At 45.7% G+C, this 22755-nt stretch overlaps 6 protein-coding genes across 12 annotated transcripts in view; 3 read left to right on the forward strand and 3 right to left on the reverse strand.

Annotated features, from left to right (window-relative positions):
* Positions 1-7804, forward strand: part of LOC109541526 — a 10847-nt gene extending 3043 nt beyond the window's left edge. The window contains exons 2-9 of one of the 3 annotated variants that reach the window (XM_019910401.2): positions 977-1042; positions 1100-1233; positions 1291-1433; positions 4064-4390; positions 4444-4542; positions 4594-4719; positions 4774-5231; positions 7394-7589. In XM_019910401.2, coding sequence (XP_019765960.2) covers positions 977-1042; positions 1100-1233; positions 1291-1433; positions 4064-4390; positions 4444-4542; positions 4594-4719; positions 4774-5225 — 1347 coding nt within the window. In that variant the 3' untranslated portion in view covers positions 5226-5231; positions 7394-7589. Of the gene's footprint in view, positions 1-976; positions 1043-1099; positions 1234-1290; positions 1434-4063; positions 4391-4443; positions 4543-4593; positions 4720-4773; positions 5232-7393 lie in introns of all 3 variants that reach the window. The other 2 variants (XM_019910400.2, XM_048661623.1) reach the window with 2 other exon arrangements.
* Positions 7805-8257: 453 nt separating this feature from the next.
* LOC109541525 (serine/threonine-protein kinase PLK4) lies at positions 8258-11336 on the reverse strand. 2 transcript variants are annotated; one of them, XM_019910399.2, is made up of 9 exons: positions 11117-11336; positions 10901-10996; positions 10663-10848; positions 10476-10607; positions 10227-10419; positions 10012-10175; positions 9040-9958; positions 8699-8970; positions 8258-8642 (listed from the first exon to the last, which is right to left on the reverse strand). In XM_019910399.2, the coding sequence occupies exons 1-9, from the start codon at positions 11150-11152 to the stop codon at positions 8346-8348; spliced, it is 2295 nt and encodes a 764-aa protein (XP_019765958.1). In that variant the 5' UTR covers positions 11153-11336; the 3' UTR covers positions 8258-8345. The 2 variants fall into 2 exon arrangements, with proteins under 2 accessions (XP_019765958.1, XP_019765957.1); XM_019910398.2 differs by having other exon boundaries at positions 8699-8982.
* A 79-nt stretch (positions 11337-11415) lies between these two features.
* Positions 11416-14147, reverse strand: LOC109541521 (rab-like protein 6). Its single transcript, XM_019910395.2, has 11 exons — positions 13807-14147; positions 13570-13752; positions 13337-13522; positions 13184-13283; positions 12974-13136; positions 12744-12915; positions 12450-12684; positions 12247-12400; positions 12053-12200; positions 11815-12002; positions 11416-11760 (listed from the first exon to the last, which is right to left on the reverse strand). The coding sequence occupies exons 1-11, from the start codon at positions 13937-13939 to the stop codon at positions 11599-11601; spliced, it is 1824 nt and encodes a 607-aa protein (XP_019765954.1). The 5' UTR covers positions 13940-14147; the 3' UTR covers positions 11416-11598.
* Positions 14148-14255: 108 nt separating this feature from the next.
* LOC109541520 (protein ROP) lies at positions 14256-17878 on the forward strand. 4 transcript variants are annotated; one of them, XM_019910393.2, is made up of 9 exons: positions 14257-14423; positions 14703-14861; positions 14920-15075; positions 15125-15228; positions 15923-16287; positions 16343-16649; positions 16707-16952; positions 17007-17197; positions 17248-17878. In XM_019910393.2, exons 1-9 carry the CDS (start codon positions 14396-14398, stop codon positions 17465-17467), a joined length of 1776 nt encoding a protein of 591 aa, XP_019765952.1. In that variant the 5' UTR covers positions 14257-14395; the 3' UTR covers positions 17468-17878. The 4 variants fall into 4 exon arrangements, with proteins under 4 accessions (XP_019765950.1, XP_019765951.1, XP_019765952.1 ...); XM_019910394.2 differs by lacking the exon at positions 15125-15228 and adding an exon at positions 15342-15445; XM_019910391.2 differs by having other exon boundaries at positions 14256-14423; positions 16707-17197.
* A 43-nt stretch (positions 17879-17921) lies between these two features.
* Positions 17922-19498, forward strand: LOC109541522 (argininosuccinate synthase). Its single transcript, XM_019910396.2, has 5 exons — positions 17922-18259; positions 18312-18410; positions 18463-18870; positions 18936-19051; positions 19104-19498. The coding sequence occupies exons 1-5, from the start codon at positions 17942-17944 to the stop codon at positions 19378-19380; spliced, it is 1218 nt and encodes a 405-aa protein (XP_019765955.1). The 5' UTR covers positions 17922-17941; the 3' UTR covers positions 19381-19498.
* LOC109541523 (ribonuclease H2 subunit A) lies at positions 19405-20649 on the reverse strand. Its single transcript, XM_019910397.2, has 4 exons — positions 20376-20649; positions 20101-20321; positions 19765-20050; positions 19405-19706 (listed from the first exon to the last, which is right to left on the reverse strand). Exons 1-4 carry the CDS (start codon positions 20548-20550, stop codon positions 19441-19443), a joined length of 948 nt encoding a protein of 315 aa, XP_019765956.1. The 5' UTR covers positions 20551-20649; the 3' UTR covers positions 19405-19440.
* Between the last annotated feature and the right edge of the window lie 2106 nt (positions 20650-22755).

The raw sequence follows: 22755 nt of genomic DNA on the forward strand, positions 1-22755 counted from the left end.
GTTCTTGATTACTTTTTGATAAATAATTCGTTCTTATTGCGAAATAGGAGCACTATTTATCAATCTGTAATAAAAGACGTGAGGAAATTCTGTCTATACAGGAATGCGGAATACCCAACAAGAAGTTTGTAAAAAAATGAATCCGCCTCAACAATATAGAACTTATCTACCTATTGGTATGTCTAAAAATACTAGTTTGATTTAAAAAAATGACTATGTTGAATTTTGACATTTCCGTGTTTTACATTTTTATTTTAAATTCAGATTTAAAAAACCTGAGCTAAATTAAACAACTTTTGTATTGGTCACTTTCAACGCAATTTTGTTGAAATAAACGATCTAGGGGAGGGTGTCACCTTATGAGGAAACACCCTGATTGATGCCACTCAATAACGAAACTGAGAAAAGTAACTAATTTTCCCGATTTATCGTTTATATTCCCCGAACTTTTACAACTTCAACCAATCGCAGACATGAATCAATTTGAAAATGGCGTCTGAACTAATGACGTCACTGCCAAAACGCCTGGGACGAACTTTATCTACTGCTCGTTCAGGGCTCCGGTTACTTTACCGCTCTCTTTGCAATCGCAACAGATCGCACAAAAGGCGGAACATGAAGCAACCGACAAACGCTGTTGCAATCATGCGAAGTGTGCGTCTGTTTGTGCGTATTCAAATGAAGAATTGAGGATTCTTCGATTCGACCCGATTCCTAAGCAAACACGCGCGTGATGCTGTGCAGAAATGCAGTTGCAATCCGGTCCCGCTTGGTTTTTCGAGCGAGAGGATAGTGAGAATGCTGACGACTACGCAAATAACGCTAATTAAATTGCGGAAAGATGCAAATAAATGTGCCTTTCTCTCCCGAATAACCTTTGATTCGGCGAATATTTGGCAATTTGATCGATTAAGCACAGCATTGGCGCGGTTCCGTAGCGGAATTTACTAATCACGAAAATACTGATGGGTTGCAGGTGTCGGCATTTTCCTGCGACGGACGCACCTCCGGCTACTATGCCGATGTATCCACAGGGTGTCAGGTATATACGAAATTCAGTTGATCTCCTGCAAATAATGCCGTGCGCTTTCGCCCGCAGGTGTACCACATGTGTGACGGTCTGGGGCGCCAATTCAGCTACAGCTGCCCCAGCAAGACGCTGTTCCAGCAACGGATGCTGATCTGCGACCACTGGTATATGGTGAACTGCAGCAAGGCGGAGGAGGACTACAGGTGAGGGAGGAGGCAAAGCCAGAAAACAGGCATTGAATGATGTTTTTCTGCACTTAGCGCCAACCTGCTGATTGGACAGCAGGGTCGCGCTTTTATCGAGGACCAGGTCCATCGCACCCCCAGGCCCGATCTGGCTCGTCCAGAAACGACGGACGTGCACATTTTTAAGGCGCAGCAAATCACCCCCCAGAACGTAGTGGGTGCGTACCAATTCACTCCCTCTCAGCCGATTGACAACCAAATAAACCTTAAAACCCGTAACCCAGTTTCTCGTCGAAGGAACTTTACAACTCCCATTTTCCAATTAAAGCAACGCTTTTCTAGCCGGCAAAGTCATTGAACTGGATCTTGGTCACGGAAATCCTTGATCTTATGGGGGGGTTTTAACGGAAATCGCAATTCCTCATACTCCAGGTGCTTAGCGGGAATCAGTTGGCAGCTCATTGAGGATACTTTGATTTAGCACATATATAAAGCCTCCAGTGTTTTCACGAACTTTTACGACATAAACGCAGAGGTTTTGAAACACGTTTACGTTTGACTGGGGATTTTTTTCGAATTATCTTGGCAGCTTACGGACGCAAAATTGACGATTTAAATAAAGTGCACTATCGCATTAAAAACTCCGCATTTTCCGAACTAAAGTCAGCAGCAACTTGAAATTTTCATGGTCTTTATAAATCAGTTGAGTCTAAAGATGCCAAAAGTTTTAATAACCGCTGGAAGTCCAGAGCTTTGCCAGCTTATCAACTATTGATCTCCTAATGAAACAGGCAGGAATTTTATATTTTTACTATATTTACAAGATTGCTGACACTGAAGATCCAAAAAAGTTTATAAAATTGAGGTAAATTCTGAATTTTTCGAGCTTCCAAGTATCGTCTTCATAGGACGGTTTTCCGCAACTGCACTCTCTCCTTTAAAAAATCTCTTATTTCAATCTAAAGCAGACAGGAATTTAAGATCGCGATGTCTCGAAGATGCTTGACTCTACCGGTGTTGAAAGTGTCATAAAAACTACTCGAAATTCTGATTTTTTCTAGCTTAGCAAATATCGGTATTCTAGTAGACTTTTTCCTCAACTGCGCCTTCTCATCAAAAAATTTGTATCTTCCAAACGCAAGCAAGCAGCTATCTGAAATTTTCACAGTTTTTAGCAGATTCTTGACTAAAGATTTTATAACTTTTGATAAAGTTTTATCAAAAGTTCAGTAAAACCTGGTTTTTGCTAGCTCAGCAAATATCGGTCTCATAACGGACGCTTCTACCCACCTGCATGCTCTCTTTAAAAAAAAATTGCATAATTCAAAGCAAAGCAGGCAGAAATTTGAAATTCACACACAAAACACAGAAAACAGTTGACTCCAAATATTTCATCACCGCAAAATTTGATTTTTTCGGGTTTAGCAAATATCGGACTTCCAACAGACGCTTTTAATCAATTGTTTAAAAAATCGTATCTTAAAAATGGAGGCAGGTAGCAACTTGAAATTTTCACTATCTTTAGAAAGCACGTGACGGTAAAACTCACAAAAGTTTCACAGAAATCCCAGGTAATTTTTATTTTTAGCCAACTATACTCCCTGCTTAAAAAATTCGCGTTTTCTAAACAAATTAAAACTGATATTATTAGAAACTACTTGACTGTGAAAACCTAGAAAGTCTTGTAAAAATCGACGCAGATCCTGATTTTTGCCAGTTTATCTTATCGGTCTTAAAATGGGCGCTTTTACCGAACTGCACTTTCTCCTCAAGATCATCGTGTCATTTAAACTGAAGCAGCCGGAAATTTAAAATTTTCACAATATTTCCAAGACACTTCGTTCTAAAGATTCTAAAAGTTTCATAAAAACACTGGACAATTTGACTTTGTCTATCTTAGCAAATATCGGTCTTCTAATGGTCGCTTTTACCCAACTGCACTCTATTCTTTAAAAAATCGCATCATCTGAACTAAAGCAGGTATCAACTTGAAATTGTCACCATATTTAGAACGCAGATGGCTGTAAATACCCAGAAAGTTTAAAATAAATCGTCTGAAATTCCAAGTTTTTCGATTGAAGAAATATCGGTCTCAGAATGGAGGCTTTTACCCAACTCACTCCCTTTTTAAAAAATCGTATACTGCAAACTAACGCAGATAGGCATTTGAAATTAAAATCATCCTTAGAAAATAGTTGACTCTAAGGATCCTAAAAATTTTTCATAAAAATTACTGGAAATTTGGAAAAACAAAAAAAGGTTTTCTCGCATACTCAAGCTCAGCAGATATTCTCCTAGGAGCGGCATTTAGTCAACTGCGAGCGCTACTTAAAAAATTCTTAACTTCCATACTAAGGTAACTTGACATCAGAAAACGTCACTATTTTTAGAAGAAACACGACCCTAAAGATGGTCAAAGTTTCATAGAAATTGCAGAGAATCTTGATTTTTGCCAGCTTACGAAAATCGATCCAGCTACCAACAGGGCGATTTCCGTAAAAATATCGTAGCTTCCAAACTAAAGCAAGCAGTTATCTTGAATTTTTCAAGTTTTTAGCAGATACTTGGATCTAAAGATGGTTGAAGTTCCATAAAAATTCTAGTAAATCTTGATTTTTTCTGGCTTAGCAAATATCTGTCGTTAAATTTACGCGTTTACCCAACTGAACTCTCTATTTAAAAAAAATGTACAATTCAAACTAAAGCAGGCATTAATTTGATATTCACACCCTGTTTAGCAGACAGTCGATTCTGAAGATCTTGAAAGTTTCAAAAAATTCATCGAGCTTGGCGATTATCCGTTTCATAATGGACGCTTTTATACAACAATACTTAATACTGTGCCCAGGGGCGGATGGATCGTCCAGCGAAGCTGATGGCGACTACAACCCGCCGACTCACTGGGCTTTGGAGCAGGCAGCTTCCAGTCCAGCTTCGCGCAAACGGCAAGACAGCGGCAGCGCTGTCCAGGGCTTGGTCAAGCAGAGCTACTACCGGACAAGTTACGGAAACAAGGCAGCTGAAGCTGCCCCAAGCAATGCGGCGAACTTCCCTTCGCGCTTCAAAGCGACCACTCCGGTCTACCCCGAGCACCTGGACATCGACCTGTCCAAGCTCCAGGACTTTGGCGCGACTGCCCCGGATGAGCTGGTGAAATTCCCGTCGAAGTTCCAGGGTAAGTAAGCTGGCCGCACCCACACAACGGGTTATTGAAGGGCGTTTCTCCAGCCACCACCCCAGTGTATCCCCAGCGAGTCGATCAGGACCCTGCCAAAGTTTCTGAGTTTGATGTGCCAGCAGTTGTGAACTTTCCTTCACATTTTCAAGGTAATTTTGTAAAATTCTCGGGATTTTCAAAAGCCGTTGTCCCGCCCACAGCCACTACGCCCGTGTACCCCACGCGCGTGAACGTCGATCCATTGAAGCTGTCCGAGTTCGACCTGCCGCCCGACGACAACGCTCTCCCAGACTCGGTTCCCGTGAATTTTGCATCGAAATTCAAAGGTTGGGCACTCCATTCCTGCCCCCATACCCCTTGCAATTTTGGGGATTTTCCAGCCACCACGCCAGTCTATCCAGAGACGGTGGACGTGGATCTGTCCAAGTTTGCGGGCGATGAGGAGCAGCCGCCCGACCTGCAAACCCGGGCTGATGTGACGGTGAATTTCGCCTCCAAGTTCCAGGCCACCACGCCGGTTTACCCGGCACACGTGGATCTGGACCTGTCCAAGTTCCAGGAGCCGCTGGAGCTGCCTGCAAACAACTCGCTGGTCAATTTCAGGTCAGCCTTCCAAGCCACCACGCCGGTCTACCCGGAGTCTGTGGCTTCCACTTCGCCTGTGCCGGAAGACGTCGGGCTGTTGCCCCCCAAGCGCAACAGCAGCGCGAACTTCGCCTCCAGCTTCAAAGCGACCACGCCGGTGTACCCGCGGAGCGTCGCGGCCACCAGCCCAGACCCCAGCAAGGTGGGCCTGCTGGCGCCGGAGGCTGATGGTGAGCCCCCACAATAGGCCTGGGTAACTCAATTTCTTGTTGAGTTGGCGCAGTGCTACGCAGGATTTTTCCAGTTTTAGCCAAGTTACTCTTTCTGCTGAATTCTCAATTTTCTAAAGTTTCACTTACAAATGTTGACAATCTTCAGGTATTTTCCAGCGTCAAATTTGGAACAAAAATTAAATAATTTTCTATCAAAAAACGAACAGAATAAGAGAAGGTTTCTAACAGATTATTTGGAAATCTCGTCACCTCCATTGCTCTGAAGACTGTAGAGTTTTTTCTTTAATGTGGTTTTTTAGCTTTGGTTTCTACTCAAAAACGCTCTATGTTGTAGAGTTTGACTTAAAAATACTGACGATCTGGATGTATTTTACGCGAAAATTTACAAGATGTATTCATAGTTTTGTTCCGTTGCTGGGATAATGTTGATTACTTTTTCACTTGTTTTTAGATTGATTTTAAGGGCTATGTATTAATAATATTTTTAACATTTCTTCAAAATATCAGAACTTTCCAGTTTCAGCCAAGTTCTTTTTACTACAATTAAAAATGCTGCCAATCTTAAGGTATTTTTCGCGAAAAATTATGAAATACATTTTATTAGAAATCGCGCCTCCTTCGTCGCTTGCAAAAAGTTTGGAAATCCCTTTTCAGCTTCGAACTTGGGACAAAACGTAAAAAACCAACTGAATGAGCGAAATTTTATAATAAATTATTTGGAAAACTTGTCGCTTGCTTTGCTTTCTACTGAAAAACGCTGTATTTTGTAGTTTTACGTTAAGGTTTTCGCAAAAACCGATCACAAAACTAAAAGTTTTAAATCAAAAGCTTGTTTGAGATTTATTTTAAAAACCACTTATTAATAATATTTTTAAAATGTCTTCAAATTTCAGAATTTTCCAGTTTTAGCCAAGTTACTCTTTCTTCTAAATACTCAATTTCCTAGTTTCGCTTAAAAATGCTGACAATTTGGAGGTCTTTTACGCGAAAAATTACAATATAAATCTATAGCTTTGTAAAAATTTTACAAAAACCTTTTCAGCGTCAAATTCGGGACAAAAAAGAAAATCTCTCCCGTTTTGCCCGAAAATCGTTAAGATTTTCTCAAAAACCAATCACAAAACTAAAAATGTTGAACCAAAAACGCAAAAAATATAATTTTCTGATTATTTTCGGCTATAATTTTATTCAGTTTTTTTACCGAAGGTAATTAAGATTATCTTGAAAATACGGCCAGAGAGCAAAAGTTTCCAGAAAAATTACTTGGAAAATTCGCCACCTTCATAGCTCTTCTATTACGCAATTATTTCTATACAACAAACGTGTTACTTTTAGTTTTACTTAAAATATTGACACTCTTCAGGTAATTTCCGTGAAAATTATAAATTAAATTTAATTGGAACACGCGGCTCCTGAACAGCTCTGTGATTTTTTTTCTGGAACCTTTTGCAGCTTCGAAATTTGGTGAAAACCCTAATAATTTTTCCTGGATTTTTTCCCAAAAATATTTCCCCGAACAGAACAAGTGAAAGTTTATAATCAATTATTCGAAAAACTCGTCACTTTTGCCGCTGTGAATAATTTGGTTTATTTAAATTCCGGTTTCTTCACTTTTAGGTCAATTTTTGTTAGATGCTAAAATTCCGCCATCGGCAATGAGTTATAACTCATTAACCAGTGAGTTAAAACTCATTAACTCAGAGAGCGGCAACAACTCAAAAGCGCGACTTAACAAAGTGTTACCCAGTCCTAATAGGGACTGTTTTTTAGAGGCAATAATTGTGAAGCTCTGGCCCTTGCAAATAAAAATCTCAAAAAGTGAAAGTATATATTAAAATTGAAATTAAAAAAAATATTTCAACAATAGAGCAAGAGAAAGCTTATAATCAATTATTCGGAAAACTCGTCACTTTTGTCGCTGTAAATCATTTGGTTTATTTAAATTCCGGTTTCTTCACTTTTAGGTCAATATTTCTAAACAAACCCCTCTCCAAACAGAACAACGCGTTTTTCCTAACGTTTTACTGTAAAATACTGGCAAACTGAGAATGTTTTATGCAAAAAAGTTAAAAGATGGATTTTACAAGAAAAGTCGTCGTCTTTACAGTTGGTCTTCTTTATCGTCTTTTTCGTCTCACGACACTCTCATCACAAAACACTCAAATCACTTGCGTGTTTTCAGCCGAGTCGATTAATCCGAGCTTGGACATCCAGCCGCCGAGCTTTGCGACGACTTTCAAACGGCGCAGCGATGAGGAGGAGCCGTCGCTGCTCGGCAACACCTTCAGCGGTCAGCAACTGACTGAATTCATGCTCACCATCAAACCCGAGCAGCTGAAGGATCTGAAGCAGCTGTGGCACATTCCGGATTACGACTTCCCGCTGGACACCGCGTCCAGACCTGGATATGCAGCCGATGCCGCCACCAGCACCGCGTGAACCCCCGGAGGGTCTGTTTAAGAGGGGGTTGTATAACACGTACGTTCAAAACGATTTGTCTTGTACAACTCGCGCTTTTACTCCATATTTGATTAGAACATGTATATACTTCCTGGGTTGTTTAAGACATTGTACATAAACGTAGTTCCTTTAACCAGTGGCTTGAGTACTTTTAAATACGCCTGGGTAACTGAATGAATTTTTAGGAGTTGGCGCAGTGCCAAGCAAATGGTTTAGTGCGCCAACCAAACGCACCGGCGCAGCAACTCGGTTCTGTTGCTGGGAAAATGTTGATGACTTTTTTACATGTTCTGAGATTTATTTTAACGGCCATTTACCAATAATATTTTTAACATTTCTTCAAAATTTCCAGAACTTTCCCGTTTTGAACCAAATAGTTTTAAGCAATATGTTGATGGCTTTTTTTATTAGATGTTAAAATTCGGCCACCGGCCATGACTCATTATACAATGTGTTAAACTCATTAACTCAGAGAGCGGCAACAACTGAAAAGCGCAACTCAACACAGTGTTTCCCAGGTCTACTTTTTAACCAGGATTCTGGAGCTTTTCTGCTCAACCGGTTCTCTAAATATAGATTCTAAAAATTGCAGAAACCAGACCAGAGCCGTTTAATATTTCCGACTCCAATACAGTTAAATAAAAATAAAATCAAATGTACAAGGTGAGTGGACGCTACCTCAGGTTGTGGAACTGTTTGGCGGGCAATGGGGCGCTGAGGTGGCGCACCACCTTGGGCATCAATTGCATCTTGGCCATGATAGACTTGGGAATGCTATCGGTGTCTCTGTAGTTCACCACTTGGCCGTCGGGGTACTGGTAGCGCACGTGGTGCTTGCCGTCCACCCACAATTGGGCGCCGTCATGGTACTGCACCTGAAGTTCGCCATTGGCCAGCTGGATGGCGGTGCCCACCCCCGGTACCACGATGGCTTTTTGCTTGCCCAACGAGTTGCCGCTGGCGAATGACGGCTGTAAAACCAAGTCAAAGTTAAATTTACGCTGCGTTCAACACTCCCGCTACGCACCAGCGCCGATCTGGAGATGTTTTCCTTGCCGCATGTCGCTGAAAGGGCAGCGGGACGCCGGCCGACTATGATGGGAAAGTTGGTGCCCTGCAGCCTGGAGAGAGTCTGTTCGAGGGCCAAACTGTGCTCGAAACACTCTTGGCAATGCTGCCACATGAGTTCCAAAGTGCCGGTCAAGTTGCGACACTCACCAGCCGCTGGAAAGCTATACTTGAGCCCCGACGGTTCTACCAGACTCACGCCTTCCGTGGTGGATCGCGTCACTTTGCCACCTGCAAAACTTGCTTTTAAGCTCATAGCTACAGGGCCCCACAATTTGTCATTTCGCATCCACTACTCACCTTCGTAGAAGCACACCTCGAAGTCGACCAGGTTCTCCATCAGCAGACACTTGGCCTTGTCGCTGTAGAATGTGACTTTGGGCGTTTTTGCTCGCACCAATTCCACAAACTTGAAGGCGTACATGTACTTTTTCCAGTGCTTCTCTGGCAGATTCTCGATGCTGTAGATTCGGTCTGCGCCCTGCTCGGGCAGAGGCGCGGGCTCCGAGGACGGAGTTGCCCCTCGGCCACCTTCCGGTTCGTACATGACGATCCGCAGACCATCAGGTGAGATCCGCATGATCTCGCACACAAGCTCCCTTTTCAGGCTGCCCTTCTTCTTGATGAACTCCACGGTGACTTCGCCGTCGTCTTGGATGCTCAGAATGGCGTTTTTTGTCTGATGCCGTGTCGGCAGCAGTCGGTGCGAGCAGAGCTGGATCAGAGTCTGCGACTTTTCGACGCCGCCCATCGGCTTGTTGCCGCTGTGATAGCGGGGCAGAGCCAGCGAAGTTTCCTGCGAAAGGCACATGTTCTCTAGGCGGTTTCCCAGCGAGTTTGAGCACTGCGATAGGAGCGGGGTTGTCTTGGTGGGGATACCGGCCAGGATTTGGCTGGCGCTGTGACCTGAAAGCCCACCGCCTCCAGGATCGTTCGGATGATAGCAGTTGTTGCTGTATTGGCTAGGGCTTGCAGGAACGTCCTGGTATTGGTCCCTGCTGAAATGGGGCGGCTGATGGTGGGCGTACTCCATACTGTGGGTTTGTCGATTGGACGGCATCAAGTTGGGCTCGCATGGAAAACAATCGCTGCTGGCTTTCCGAAAGTGTAGCATGTTGGAACTGTAGCTGCTCGGGAGGGCGCCATCGCTAAAGGCACTGTCCCGCCGACTGGACATCGTATGAATGCCGCTGTCCTGAGTCAAATTGGTGCTTAACACCTGAAACCAAATTCTTCCAATTCACGGCTACACGCACATCGAAGCCAACTGACTATATTCCGTTTGATAAAAGGATGCTCGAGAATTTGCTCCAGTCCTATGCGATCCTTCGGATTCTTCTGCAGGAGGGAGTTGATCAGATCCTTGGCCTCCGGCGATAAATGACTAGGCAGGCTGTAACTGGCCATTACAACTCTAGTCAGAGTGCTTTTGACGCCTACCGATAGAAGAATAAACTGCCGGAACTGTACTTAAACAAACCCATTACCGTTAGTTTCAAAGGGCGGCAAGCCCACGAGTAAAGTGTAGAGCAGGCAGCCCAGTCCCCACACGTCCACTTCCAGCCCGTGAGAGCCTCTGGTTGCCACTTCTGGCGAAATAAAGTTGGGAGTGCCGCACATGGTGCGGTGCTTCTCATCTGGGCGGCTCAGCTGCGTGGCCAGGCCAAAATCCGCAATTTTCTGCAAACATACGCAAATGAAAAGGAGCAGCTTGCGGGTAAATTCCAGCTTCATACCACTTGCATATCTTTGGTGAGCAGCAGATTGGAAAGGGAAATGTCGCGGTGAAGAATGCTGTGAAAGTGCAGGTACTTGATGCCTTCCACCACCTGCTTCATCACGTTGCTCACTTGGCTCTCGATGAGTCTCTGAAATCAGCCACAACTAAAACAACCGTCCCCCAAACGCGAGTTTACTCTGTACTTTTCTCTTGGTGTACTGTTGTAATTCGCCGTTGTGGCATAGCTCCAAAATCAAGTACACGTAGTTGGCGTCCTCAAAAAATGTATAGAGCTCCAGTATAGAGGGATGTTTCAGCCTGGAGTGGATGGACACTTCCTGTTGCACTCGTCCAACCATGCCTTCTGCTTGCATCAGTTTCTTGTCGATCTAAAACATGCAACATGAGAAGAGCTTTCCAGCCAACCAAACAACCACTTACCATCTTAATGGCCACATCTATGCCAGTCTTGCGACACATTGCCCGATAGACGGAGGCGAAGCCGCCTTTGCCCAATAACTCGTGGACTTCGTAGTCCTAAAAAACACCACTTACAAAGCATCTTTTGGGAGGAAAGAACCGACTCCCTGGACAGGGACGTGGAACACTGAGGGCTTTTAAGCCCTGTTTTCGTGGTACAAACAAACGCAAACTAACCTCAATCTTATCACTGAACGAATATCGTGAGTTCATGCTGCACAGGACTGCTAGGCTGAAGGCGGCCGATTCTCACTGGGCTGCGGGAACTATGAGGTATTTTTCAAACGGTAAATGCACAAGAACATCTAAATTTTCAACCAAATTCGAACATATCAACAGTTGAACTTTCGAAATGTTTGTTGTGATCGATTGTTGCTGGCAACCGTCAAGGGCGTCAAGCGCTCTGTGGATTTGCAGTGTTGCTAACGCAAAATAGAACAAATAATGGGCGCGGTTTGCAAGGAAACTAACCGCTGTAAAATATTAATTGTTTTATTTGTATAAATAAAATCGTTATTTGAACAGCACAACAAAAACTAGTGATTATAACGAATAGTAACTGATGCTTGGCGAGAGCGGTTAGTTTTTTATGGGTAAATATCGAATAATTTGCGGATAGAGGTTTTTTAAGCAATCAGCCCCAGTAGCCAAGATAATTGTTAAATAGCCTCATAGGCAGTGTCGATTGGGGGACTGCTGGTGCCATTCAGAAACTCCTCCAACTCATCACGTCGAGACACCGCCTCCGCTTTGGATCTTCTTCGGTGCTTCTTCTCGCCCTTGGGCCGCTCATCCTTTTTCTTCTTGTGCTTCTTATCAGTCTGTAATTACACGTTTAAGGCTCCCTTGTCACACCTGATTGGCCCATCAGCTACCTTCTCTTTGTGCTTCTTGTCCTTTACCGAGCTGGACGTGTGCGTATCCTCGCTCTCGCTCAGCACGCTCGCATTGCCCGAGCTGGGCGTCTTCCTGGACGTTAGCAGCTCCATGTGCACGTTGGACGACGTCACGGAAATACTGTCGTTGTCCATGTTCTGGCTGACCATGGACGTGTCCTCACCCCCTGCAACCAGCCATTAAACGTTTGTTTACCCCATGCAAAGCACTACGAACCTTCAGGAGAGCGCCGCCACTTGGAGTCTGGCGCCGACCATCCATCGTACACATCGGAGGTCAGCTCGGAAATCTCCGAATTTATGGTGGAATCAAACTCGTCATTGGTGTGCTTCATGTCGTAGTCTTCCGGGATGGTTTTCTCCACCTAGTCAACCCGGTCAGTAACGCGTTTTAATAGAGCCACTGCTCACCTCAAGTTCGCTGCTGCCGTCCGACTTGGGCGCTTTGACGGCGCAGAAAACCTCCAGTTTCTTCGCTACCTTTATTGGCTTGGAGGCCGCCGGCTCCTCCGGATCGAAGTCCTCCTGCAGCTCCGAAACCAGTGGATTGCCCGTGTCAGTGTCCCTGAAAAATCATCACTGAGCACCAACCAAGGGACAAGTTCTCAACCTACGAGTCAGTCTCTTCATGCTCAATGACTCTGGAGGCGCCCTGGAACTGAACGTCGTCCAGAAAGCCGCCCAAGTGCCCGCCCTCCGGGCAAAACTCGTCCACCGACGTGATCGGGTTGATGTCCAACTTACGGAGATCTGGAAGAGCGCCGAAGCCGCTGCTCATGCTGGCGCTCTTTCCCACAGCAGCCGTTTTTGTGACAGTTTGCGCCCCATTGTCGAAAGGAATCGGCTTTCCTACAAACCCGCCGGCATTAGATTTTAGCGCGAAACACTCATATCAACAGGGCTCTCACCGCCGCCTATCACAATCGAGCAGCTCTGCGATCGTCGCATGTCTGCCCCCTCAGCGATCAGGGGCGGCGGAATGTTCGCATTGGAGTCGGCTACTTGTCGGCGCTTTTTCACTAAATTGTCCAGGAACTTGGCATAATTGGCCTCGTCCGATTCGGCGTAAGAATCCAGCTCCTGCAAAACAAACCCTGCATGTAGAAAATGCCCCGTTTGCTTTGCACCTGCAGCTCACTTGGCTGGTGGCCAGGGTTTCGCGCTCGTTTCTCTCAATCTGACGCAGCAGCGACTCCTTCTGTAGCTGCAGGAACGGGAGGTTGAAGAATTTGTGCAGCAGTTTCAGGCCGAAACCGTTGCGCATTGATGCCTCAGTGTGTCGCACTTGAGCCGACCGTGTCCTAGAAGCCAGGGTTTTATGAACGTCTGAACGCGTGCTCGAACTCACCCCGAAATGGACTCGATGTAGAAGTTCACATGATCAGCAGTCACAGTCCTGTGATGCGACATGTCGCAATGGTTAGACAAAATGATGACTGGAATGTGGCCTGAAAGTGAGGCTTAGTGGGCGCGAGCATTGGGCAGCTTGATATTCAGTTACTTGGAATCTTGGGCAATTCTCGTTGGACGTAGTCAAAAGTCCAGCTTTTCGTCAGATCCAGCACGATAATCACACCATTGGTGCCCTTGTAGACGTCCAGAAATTCCGCATCTAAGGCTGCTTCTTCGGGCATGTCGAGCTGGGCGTTATCAAGCTTAAGGCCGTCGAGATGCTTCTTCTTTTTCCCTGCAAGGCTCCAATATACTCATGCAATCTCGCTTTCGATCAACTACCCTTGTCCACAACGTCCCAAACCTCCACTTTGACCACATCGTCTGTCGCTTTGTAATTCCATTGGATGGACGTGGCCTGGATTTCATCCGTTGGTATGTACTCTTCGATGAACCGCTTTCCTTGCAGCCGGTGAAACAGGCAGGTCTTGCCCACATTTCGGTCCCCTTTAATCACGATCTTCACTACAATTACAAGAAATGTTTGAGGGAGGCTCGACACAGTGGAGCTGGTATTACTGTTATACTGCACTCCTTTGGCGAACTTTCGCTGCAGCGAAGAGGACATGGCCTGCACGTTGGACGGCATTGAAGTGTTGCTGCTTGCAGCTGCATCTCCCTTGCTGGTCAGTCTCTTGATGGCTGAAAACATTCTGGCAGTGGGCCCCCAACAACTCCTGGCATATACTCTGGTGATCGATTTTTGATGGCCTTCAGGCCCACACTCTGCACATTAAACGCAACTGATATCTGCACATTTTCTCCACAGTTTTAATTGATTATTATCCTAGTGTAGCTTAGTTGATTGACAATCAGCTGATTACTGGTTTGTGATTGCTGGATGCGATTTTAGGTTAGTGCCTACCTGAATCGCTGGACAGTGTTGTGGAACACTATTGCATTCAGGATTAATTTGGGCAAAAGCAATAGGATATTGAATGGTCTGGGGGACGAAATCGGGCACTCGGCAACAGGGCAAGCAGTTGTCAGTTGCCTAAATATTGAGTTTATTTAGGGATTGAGTTATAGTTTTTCCTAGATAAATTCGTTGTTTTCTAGTGAAACTTTAGGATTTCTACTGCTGCAGCTTCCCCAGTTCGGTCTGACCATGGCGTTGAAGAACCAAGTGGGCCAAAGTGAGTAAACACCTGCAACTGGGACCAGAGGAAGTTTTGGGGCCGATCAATATTCTTATCAGTGGCTGCTTTTGGGTTTCCGTGTGGTGTTGAGCGAGGTATCTGCACTGAGGCAGGCCTCTGCCTCAGTGCAGGCCTATGGAGCCAAATAAAGCTGCAGAAATGGACAATTTTTTTTCATTTATAAAACGAGCCACCCACTGCAGGCCTGTGACTCATGTTGCGCTTACTAATACACCTAGTCGATTAGCCGGGGTAACAACGGATGATTTATTACAGAAATAATGAACGAGGTGATCAAGTACAAGCCGCCGTCGAAGAAAAATGGGACTGCAGGGGGCAAATTGGAGTGGCGCGTCCTGGTCGTGGACAAACTGGCGATGCGAATGATCTCGGCCTGCTGCAAGATGCACGACATTTCGGCCGAGGGCATAACATGTAAGTCTATCCGACCCTGCCAGGGACTGATTGATGTTAGGGCTCGTTTTCCGGTTAGTGGTGGAGGACATCTTCAAGACCAGGGAGCCCCTGGCTACCATGGATGCGGTCTACCTGATCACCCCTTGCAAGGAGTCGATTGAGGCCCTGATGCGCGACTTTGACGGCATCAAGCACATCATGTACAAGGCGGCCCACGTCTTCTTCACGGAAGGTAGGGCTGCGCCCGATCGCGGGGCCCAGTTAATCTGGTTATCTTGTAGCATGCCCCGACCAGTTGTTTAACGACCTGTGCCACCACACAGTAGCTAAATACATAAAAACCCTGAAAGAAATCAACATTGCCTTTGTGCCAAGCGAAGCTCAGGTATTAAACGCGGGGCTCGAGTCGGTAAACTAATCTGCTGTGTGCTTGTACTAACACTGGTGGCGGCTTTCCCCTATCAATTCATTCCTGTATTTATTTCGTGCTTTGTGCAGTCTGCCCGGAGGAATTGTTCAACGAGTTGTGCAAGTCCTGCGCGGCAAAGAAAATTAAGACCCTCAAGGAGATCAACATTGCCTTTTTGCCTTATGAGTCTCAGGTGTGTGTGTGTTTGCTTGTTCTCGATTGCTGCTTAAATGGGTATCGGTAGGCCTGGGTAACTCAATCAATTTTTAGGAGTTGGCGCAGTGTCACGCACATGGCTTGGTGCGCCAGCTCAACACACTGGCACAGTAACTTTGCTTTACTTGTTGATGACTTGTTTTTAGATTTATTTTAAGGGCCATTTATCAATAATATTTTTAACATTTCTTCAAAATATCAGAATTTTCTTGTTCTAGCCGAGTTGCTCTATCTTCTAAATACTCGATTTTGAACCAAGTTTCCAGAAATCGTCTGCGCAAAAGCAATATGTTGATCGCTTTTTTTGTTAACTGCTAAAATTCCGCCACCGGCTATGCGTTATAACTCATTAACTCAGAGCGGCAACAACTCAGCACAGTGTTACCCAGGCCTAGTTGCGGTGAACACTCAGTTTGGCCAATGGGCGCATTTCCGTAAATTGCCTGGTTCGCAGGTGTTTTCCCTGGACTGTGCCGAGACGTTCCAATGCTACTACAACCCGGCCTACGCCCAGAAGTATGGCGCCAACCTGGAGCGGATGGCCGAGCAAATTGCCACCCTTTGCGCCACATTAGGCGAGTACCCGTCGGTTCGCTATCGCAGCGACTGGGACAAGAACGTGGAGTTGGCGCAGCTTATTCAGCAGAAGCTAGATGCTTACAAGGCGGATGAGCCCACCATGGGCGAGGGCCCAGAGAAGGCGCGCTCCCAGCTGCTGATTCTGGACCGCGGCTTCGACTGCGTCTCGCCCTTGCTGCACGAGCTTACTTTCCAAGCCATGGCCTACGATCTGCTCAACATCCAGAACGACGTCTATGAGTGAGCGTCGAAGGTTTTTAGCGCTGAACTGTGAAGAATTTGTACCCAAAAACAGGTATGAAGCATCGGTCGGCGTCAAGAAGGAGGTGCTGCTGGACGAGAATGACGAGATGTGGGTGGAGCTGCGTCACCAGCACATCGCCGTTGTGTCGCAGAGCGTCACCAAAAACCTGAAGAAGTTCACCGACTCGAAGCGGATGACCGCCAGCGACAAGCAGTCGATGAAGGACCTCTCGACGATGATCAAGAAAATGCCGCAGTACCAAAAGGAGCTGTCCAAGTACGCCACCCACCTCCAGCTGGCCGAGGACTGTATGAAGCAGTACCAGGGCTATGTGGACAAGCTCTGCAAAGTCGAGCAGGTGATTGCATTGCTCCTGCTCCGCCCCTGAACCTGGGTGACAATGTTTGCTTGGTAGGACTTGGCCATGGGCACCGATGCAGAAGGCGAGAAGATCAAGGATCACATGCGCAACATCGTGCCCATTCTGCTCGACCCGAAGATCTCTGAGCAGTACGACAAGATGCGCATCATAGCGCTGTATGCGATGATCAAGAACGGGATCACCGAGGAAAACCTGCAGAAGCTGGCCACCCATGCCCAGATCGCCCAGAAGCAGACCATCTCCAACATTCAGTACCTGGGGGTGAACGTGGTGAACGATGTGAGTGAATCAGGTGAGAAGTTTGTTTCGTTTTCACCGCCAGATGGTTTGCAGGGCGGCAACCGCAAGAAGCAGTACACAGTGCCGCGCAAGGAGCGAATCACCGAGCAGACCTATCAGATGTCCCGCTGGACGCCCGTGGTCAAGGACATCATGGAAGACTGCATCGAGGACAAGCTGGATCAGAAGCATTTTCCGTACTTGGCCGGTCGGGCTCAGAGCACGGGATACCATCCGCCTGCCAGGTGGGTTTCAAATTCTCTCCAACTCCAGTGCTGATTCCGTTGGCTTTCAGCGCCCGCTATGGCCACTGGCACAAAGACCGCAGCCAACCCACGGTTAAGAACGTGCCCCGTCTCATCGTCTTCGTAGTGGGCGGCATTTGCTTCTCCGAGGTGCGCTGTGCGTATGAGGTGACCAACGCCCTTAAAAACTGGGAGGTGATCATCGGCTCTTCCCATATACTCACTCCCAGAGCTTTCCTCGACCAGCTAACGGCCCTCACTCCCAACTAGAACACACCCAAGAAGGTCAGCTTCCGGATGGTGGATTGATCCACCGTCTACATTTCCGTTTATGTTTATCGGTATACCAAAGGATCGCTGCTCTGTTCAGGTGTCCTCCGGTAACTGAGTCTGCAGGGCGAGTCAGCCAACTGCACCGGTCTTATTAGCTCGCCCTGTATGTATATAAAGTATTTCCTAATTGTAAGTGATGGCTTAACAGGCTTATCGGGCCGTAGATATGATGTTGATGTGAACCAGTGGCACTGACCACTCACTATCGCAATTATTCGATGTTAGTTAGTTATTAATCTGCTTCAACTTAATTAGATGTTGATAGTTTATCTTTGTTACATTTTAGCCTTAACATTTATGTCGTTCCACTATTCAGATTTGCAATAAATTAGCTCGTGATAGCGCCTTGATCTGCTTTAAATCTGCCCCATAACCCGACTGGACGCAAATCAGTTTTTGTCGTCGTCGAAAATGGTTGCGGATAAGATTGTGCTGGCTTACTCGGGCGGTCTGGACACCAGCTGCATCCTGAAGTGGCTGATCAACAAGGGCCACCCAGTGGTCTGCTACATGGCCAATGTCGGGCAGACGGAGGACTTCGAGGCAGCCAAAGCAAAAGCGCTGAAACTGGGCGCTTCTCAAGTGGTCATTGAAGATCTGCGCGAGGAGTTCGTGGAGAACTACGTCTGGCCTGCTGTGAGCTACGGGCTGGTCTATGAGAGCCGCTACCTTTTGGGCACGGCGTTGGCACGACCCTGCATCTCTGTGGGGCTGATTAACTGCCTCAAGGCAAGTACCTACTGGTCTTTTGAGTTTCGCCCTGTAGCTACAAAATTTTTAGGACCATCAAGCGCTCGCACTGTCGCATGGCGCCACCGGTAAGGGCAACGACCAGGTGCGCTTCGAGCTGGCCTGCTACACCTTGCTGCCCGATGTCCAGGTAAATTCCGTCCGTCCAACCGCCAAACATCGTCTGTAGTTTGTCCGTCCAGATTATCGCGCCCTGGCGCCAGGCGGACTTCGTGGCACAATTCTCGGGCCGGCGGGAGCTGCTGCAGTTTGCCGCAGACAACGACATTCCGGTGCCAGTCACCCCCAAAGCCCCCTGGAGCATGGACGCGAACATTATGCACACGAGCTACGAGTCGGGGGTGCTCGAAGACCCCGACCAGGAGCCTCCGGCCGAGCTCTATCTGATGACCAGGCCTGCGAGTGAGGCTCCAGAGCAGGCCTGCAGATTGGCGATTAGCTTTGAAAAGGGTCGCCCTGTGCTGTTGGAGCTGGAGGATGGGCGCAAGCTTACCACCAGCCTAGACATTCTTGAAACGCTCAACGAAATCGGAGGACAACATGGAGTGGGCCGGATAGACATTGTGGAGAACCGTTTTCTAGGCCTGAAGGTACAAAAATGCCCTTTTGCAAACGCCTTCAAAGAAAAGTAGCTACTCACATTTTCCTTTGCCAGTCGCGCGGCGTCTACGAGACCCCAGGAGTGACCATTTTGCACCAGGCACACCTCGACTTGGAAACCTTTTGCCTCGACCGGGAGGTCTACCGGGTGAAGCAGCTGCTAAAGGACCGGTGAGACTTCACTTCCAGAAAGACAATTATTCACTTCCATCTTTTGGCGCAGACTGGCCGACTATGTCTACAACGGGTTCTGGTTCTCGCCAGAAGTCCAGTTTACCCGAAAGTGTCTGGACTTGGCCGCCGAAAATGTGCAGGGGACAGTCAAGCTGCAGGTCCACAAAGGTGCAGTGACTGTGCTGGGCCGGTCTAGTTCAAAGGCGCCCTACAACGCAGACTTGGTGTCCATGGACCAGCTGGTTGGGTTTGGGCCGCAGGACGCCACTGGCTTTATCAAGATCCAGGCGATCAGGCTCAGGGAGCATCAGCGGCTGACTCACTAAGTTCAACCACAACAGACGACAATAAAATGTTGAAATGTGTATAATAATCAGGCTTTCAACTTAAAAATCCACGTTATTTGTCAAGCAGCGTTGGGTGAAAAAATCGTGCCGTTTCCTAGCTTGCTTTTGATTGGTCATTTTGAAAAATGCTGTTATCGAGGGCGTTTTACTCATCCCATCCTCCGTGTTATCGGCCTCCTCCCAGTCGACTTGGTAAGCGGTATTTTCCAAGGCATTTGCAGTCGTGGACCAGCTGAAGCGCACCAGCTGCGGATAACCAAACACTGGGTCGCAGTGGGAGACCAGGAACTTCTTGGTCACTGGATCTGAAATGGGGCTGAGTCAACGAAGCACTGTTGCGAATCGCAACTGAAAATCCCCTACCACCTGGGTATCCGCTGCCGAACTCTTTCACGTCCACATTCTCCCTGAAGTCCCAGACTTTGAGGGCGTGATCTCGGACGACTTTGGCACAAATACTGGCCGCGGACACAACCGGGTAGGTGGAATCGGCCTTCTTGGCCACCGTGATATCCAGCTTTGGGAACAGGGACTTCAGGTACACTTGGTACTTCTCCGGTTTGCCTACTGTGTCAACAAACACATGCTTCACATTGACTTGGCGCTCTAGAGCGGCTCTGATCAGCCCCACGGCTGAGTCCATCGACACCTGGAACTGCACACTCCAGATCCAAGCCTTAAGGTTTCCTACAAGTTTACCTGATTTAGGGAGTACTTGGAGCGACTGAGCATGCTATTACAGATGGAAGTGGGCGCAATGACTTCGACGCCCCAACCAATTTTTAGCTGGTTCTGGCAAATTTTCTCGAAAATTTGGTCGCGTTTCTCTTCGTTCAGGGCCTTTGAGTCGGCACACTCCAACGTCTCCAGCAGCGTTTGCTCGTTAATTGGGATAAACGCGGTGCCGTACACCATGGGACCTGCAAAGAATTGCTGGTTTCAGGACTCCGACACCGTGCAGGCAGCTTGCTTACCCAGCACAGGCCCTCGCCCTGCTTCGTCGATGCCCAGAATACAGGGATAATCATGGCAAATCTCCGATATGGGGCTCATATACACGACGTTTTGGGCGTTGTCTTCCTCGGCCAGGAACGTCTTCAGGGTGGCCAAGTCGCTGATTTCTGTCGTGTTTTTTGCAGTCTCTTCCATGTTGTAGAACTTGTGTTGCTGCAAATAAACCGCCAAAATAACGTTTCAGGTTATGTGGCATAGATGAACATTATGAACACAGAAGTACACATAATATAAAGCATAGATAAATCATAATCAAATAAAGATATTTATCTCAGTTTCTTGCTGTTTTATTGAAAAATTGTGAATTTTATTCACCTCCTCATCATTGGTGTGGAGGGCTCTGGAGGCGTCTCGCTTTTGAAAATTGCTCCGGTTTAAATCGCACCAATTTAAATGGAATTGACATTTCCGTGAAGCTGAAAATTCCCTCTTTTTTTCGGTACATCGGGTTTATGGCGGAAAGTATTTATTCATGGGGAAAACTGTTTATTGCGAAGCAAATTGCTTTTGAAAATTCGGCAATTCTGACGTTTATCCGCCAAAACATCAAGGTTAGAACCACTGATGTTCAGTTGTTCAATGCGCTAAGTGAAAGGAAGACGCTTTTGAAAATTGCTCCTGTTTAAATGGCCCCAATTTAAATGGAACTCACATTTTCGTGAAGCCAAAAATTCTCTCTTTTTTTCGGTGCATCGGGTTTATGTCGGAAAGTATTTATTGCAAAGCAAATCGTTTTTGAAAGTTAGTCAATTCTGACGTTTATCCGCCAAAACATCAAGGTTATATGCCCTCTAGACGGAAGCAGAGGCATGATGATAGCGCAGCTAGTCGATGACAAGGAAATCACAAGTTTATTTATACACAGAGGCTTATACACTAAGCCTAGTTCTCATAAGCGAATTTTCGGAAAAAAATTCCGAATAATCGGACGATTTGACAGATGTCGGAAAAAGTTGAAATTCAATAGTTCTCATATGCGATTATGCCTTGCTGAAAAAAGCAATAATTTTGACTCATCGTGTTGATGACAGTGATTGGTAAAAGCCCACTTTTTCGTTACCTCGCTCGGCGTTCGCCAAAGTTTAGCCGCCTTTATTTATTATATTAGAAGTCTTTATCTATCAGTCTTTATCTATGCTATGGTCTTTATCTATGGCCCACACGAAATGCAATGACATGAAAAACATATAAATTTACGCAATTATATACAAATATTGAGCACATTAAATTTTAAAGAAACGAAGAAAAAGTATTTTCAAGTGTGTAGATTTTATTCAATTTTTGACATTCGACCAAGGAGTATCGGTAATACGTAAAGCATATGCTGAGCTTGAAAAAAATGAATAAAATCTACACTGAAAGTGTACACAGCGTAAAGTGCTTCCTAATCTTTCTCCTGCATGTATAGCATATCGGCTTTTACAGTTTTTAGTAGGGCTCGGAATTTTTTTAAATCTGATATTCGAATATTCGTTTAGTGGTTTATTCGAATAATAAAATTATTCGAATACTCAAATATCTAACGAATATTCGAATAATCGAGTATTCGAATATTCAAGTATTCGAATATTCGAGTATTCGAGTATTCGAATATTCGAGTATTTCTATTCGTATTCGTTAGATATTCGAGTGTTCGTTTTCCGTTCACCGTTTCCCAAGAAGAAAAATCGTTATCTGATATCATTTTTGGCAACTAGCCTCAACGGATAAAAAAGTGCCTTTGTCGGCACATTAACTGTAACACCGCGCAAAAGTTGATGATGCGTACCACCAGAACACAGAGACGTAATTTTACATTCATTTGCAGGAGAGTAAATATGATTATTTTCATTTGCTTGTAAATATATGGGTATTTGTTTAAATGCTTGTAGAATATGAATAATTTATTCTATAAATGTATACAAAGTGCATATAAAGATTGCACCTTTTGATAATGTTGGTGTATTCGAGTATTCGAGTATTCGAATATTTGAGTTATGACTACACATAATTATTCGCTTTTCAAATATTCGAATATTCGAATACTCGAATTATTCGAGTTTGATTCCGAGCCCTAGTTTTTAGTAATATGAGGTCCAACTTGAATTGATAACTTTGATAATAAAATATCGAATAATTCTTTCGACATTCCCATGTAATTGAAATATTTTTCTCGATCTTGAAGACGCATTTCTTGAATAAATTATAATGCGCTACTTGTTCCGGTCTTCGTTGGAAAATCTCTCTAATGTGTTGTGTAATAACATTACGTTGAATTGAATTGTAAAATTATATTATAAATTTATAAAATTACCTATAAAATTCCTCCGAATTTCCGAATAATCGGAAAAAGTTGGAATA

This window comes from Dendroctonus ponderosae, unplaced genomic scaffold (assembly GCF_020466585.1).
Source record: "Dendroctonus ponderosae isolate FM_Combo_2020 unplaced genomic scaffold, Dpon_F_20191213v2 Dpon_F_20191213_1, whole genome shotgun sequence".
NCBI classification, from domain to species: Eukaryota; Metazoa; Arthropoda; class Insecta; order Coleoptera; family Curculionidae; genus Dendroctonus; species Dendroctonus ponderosae.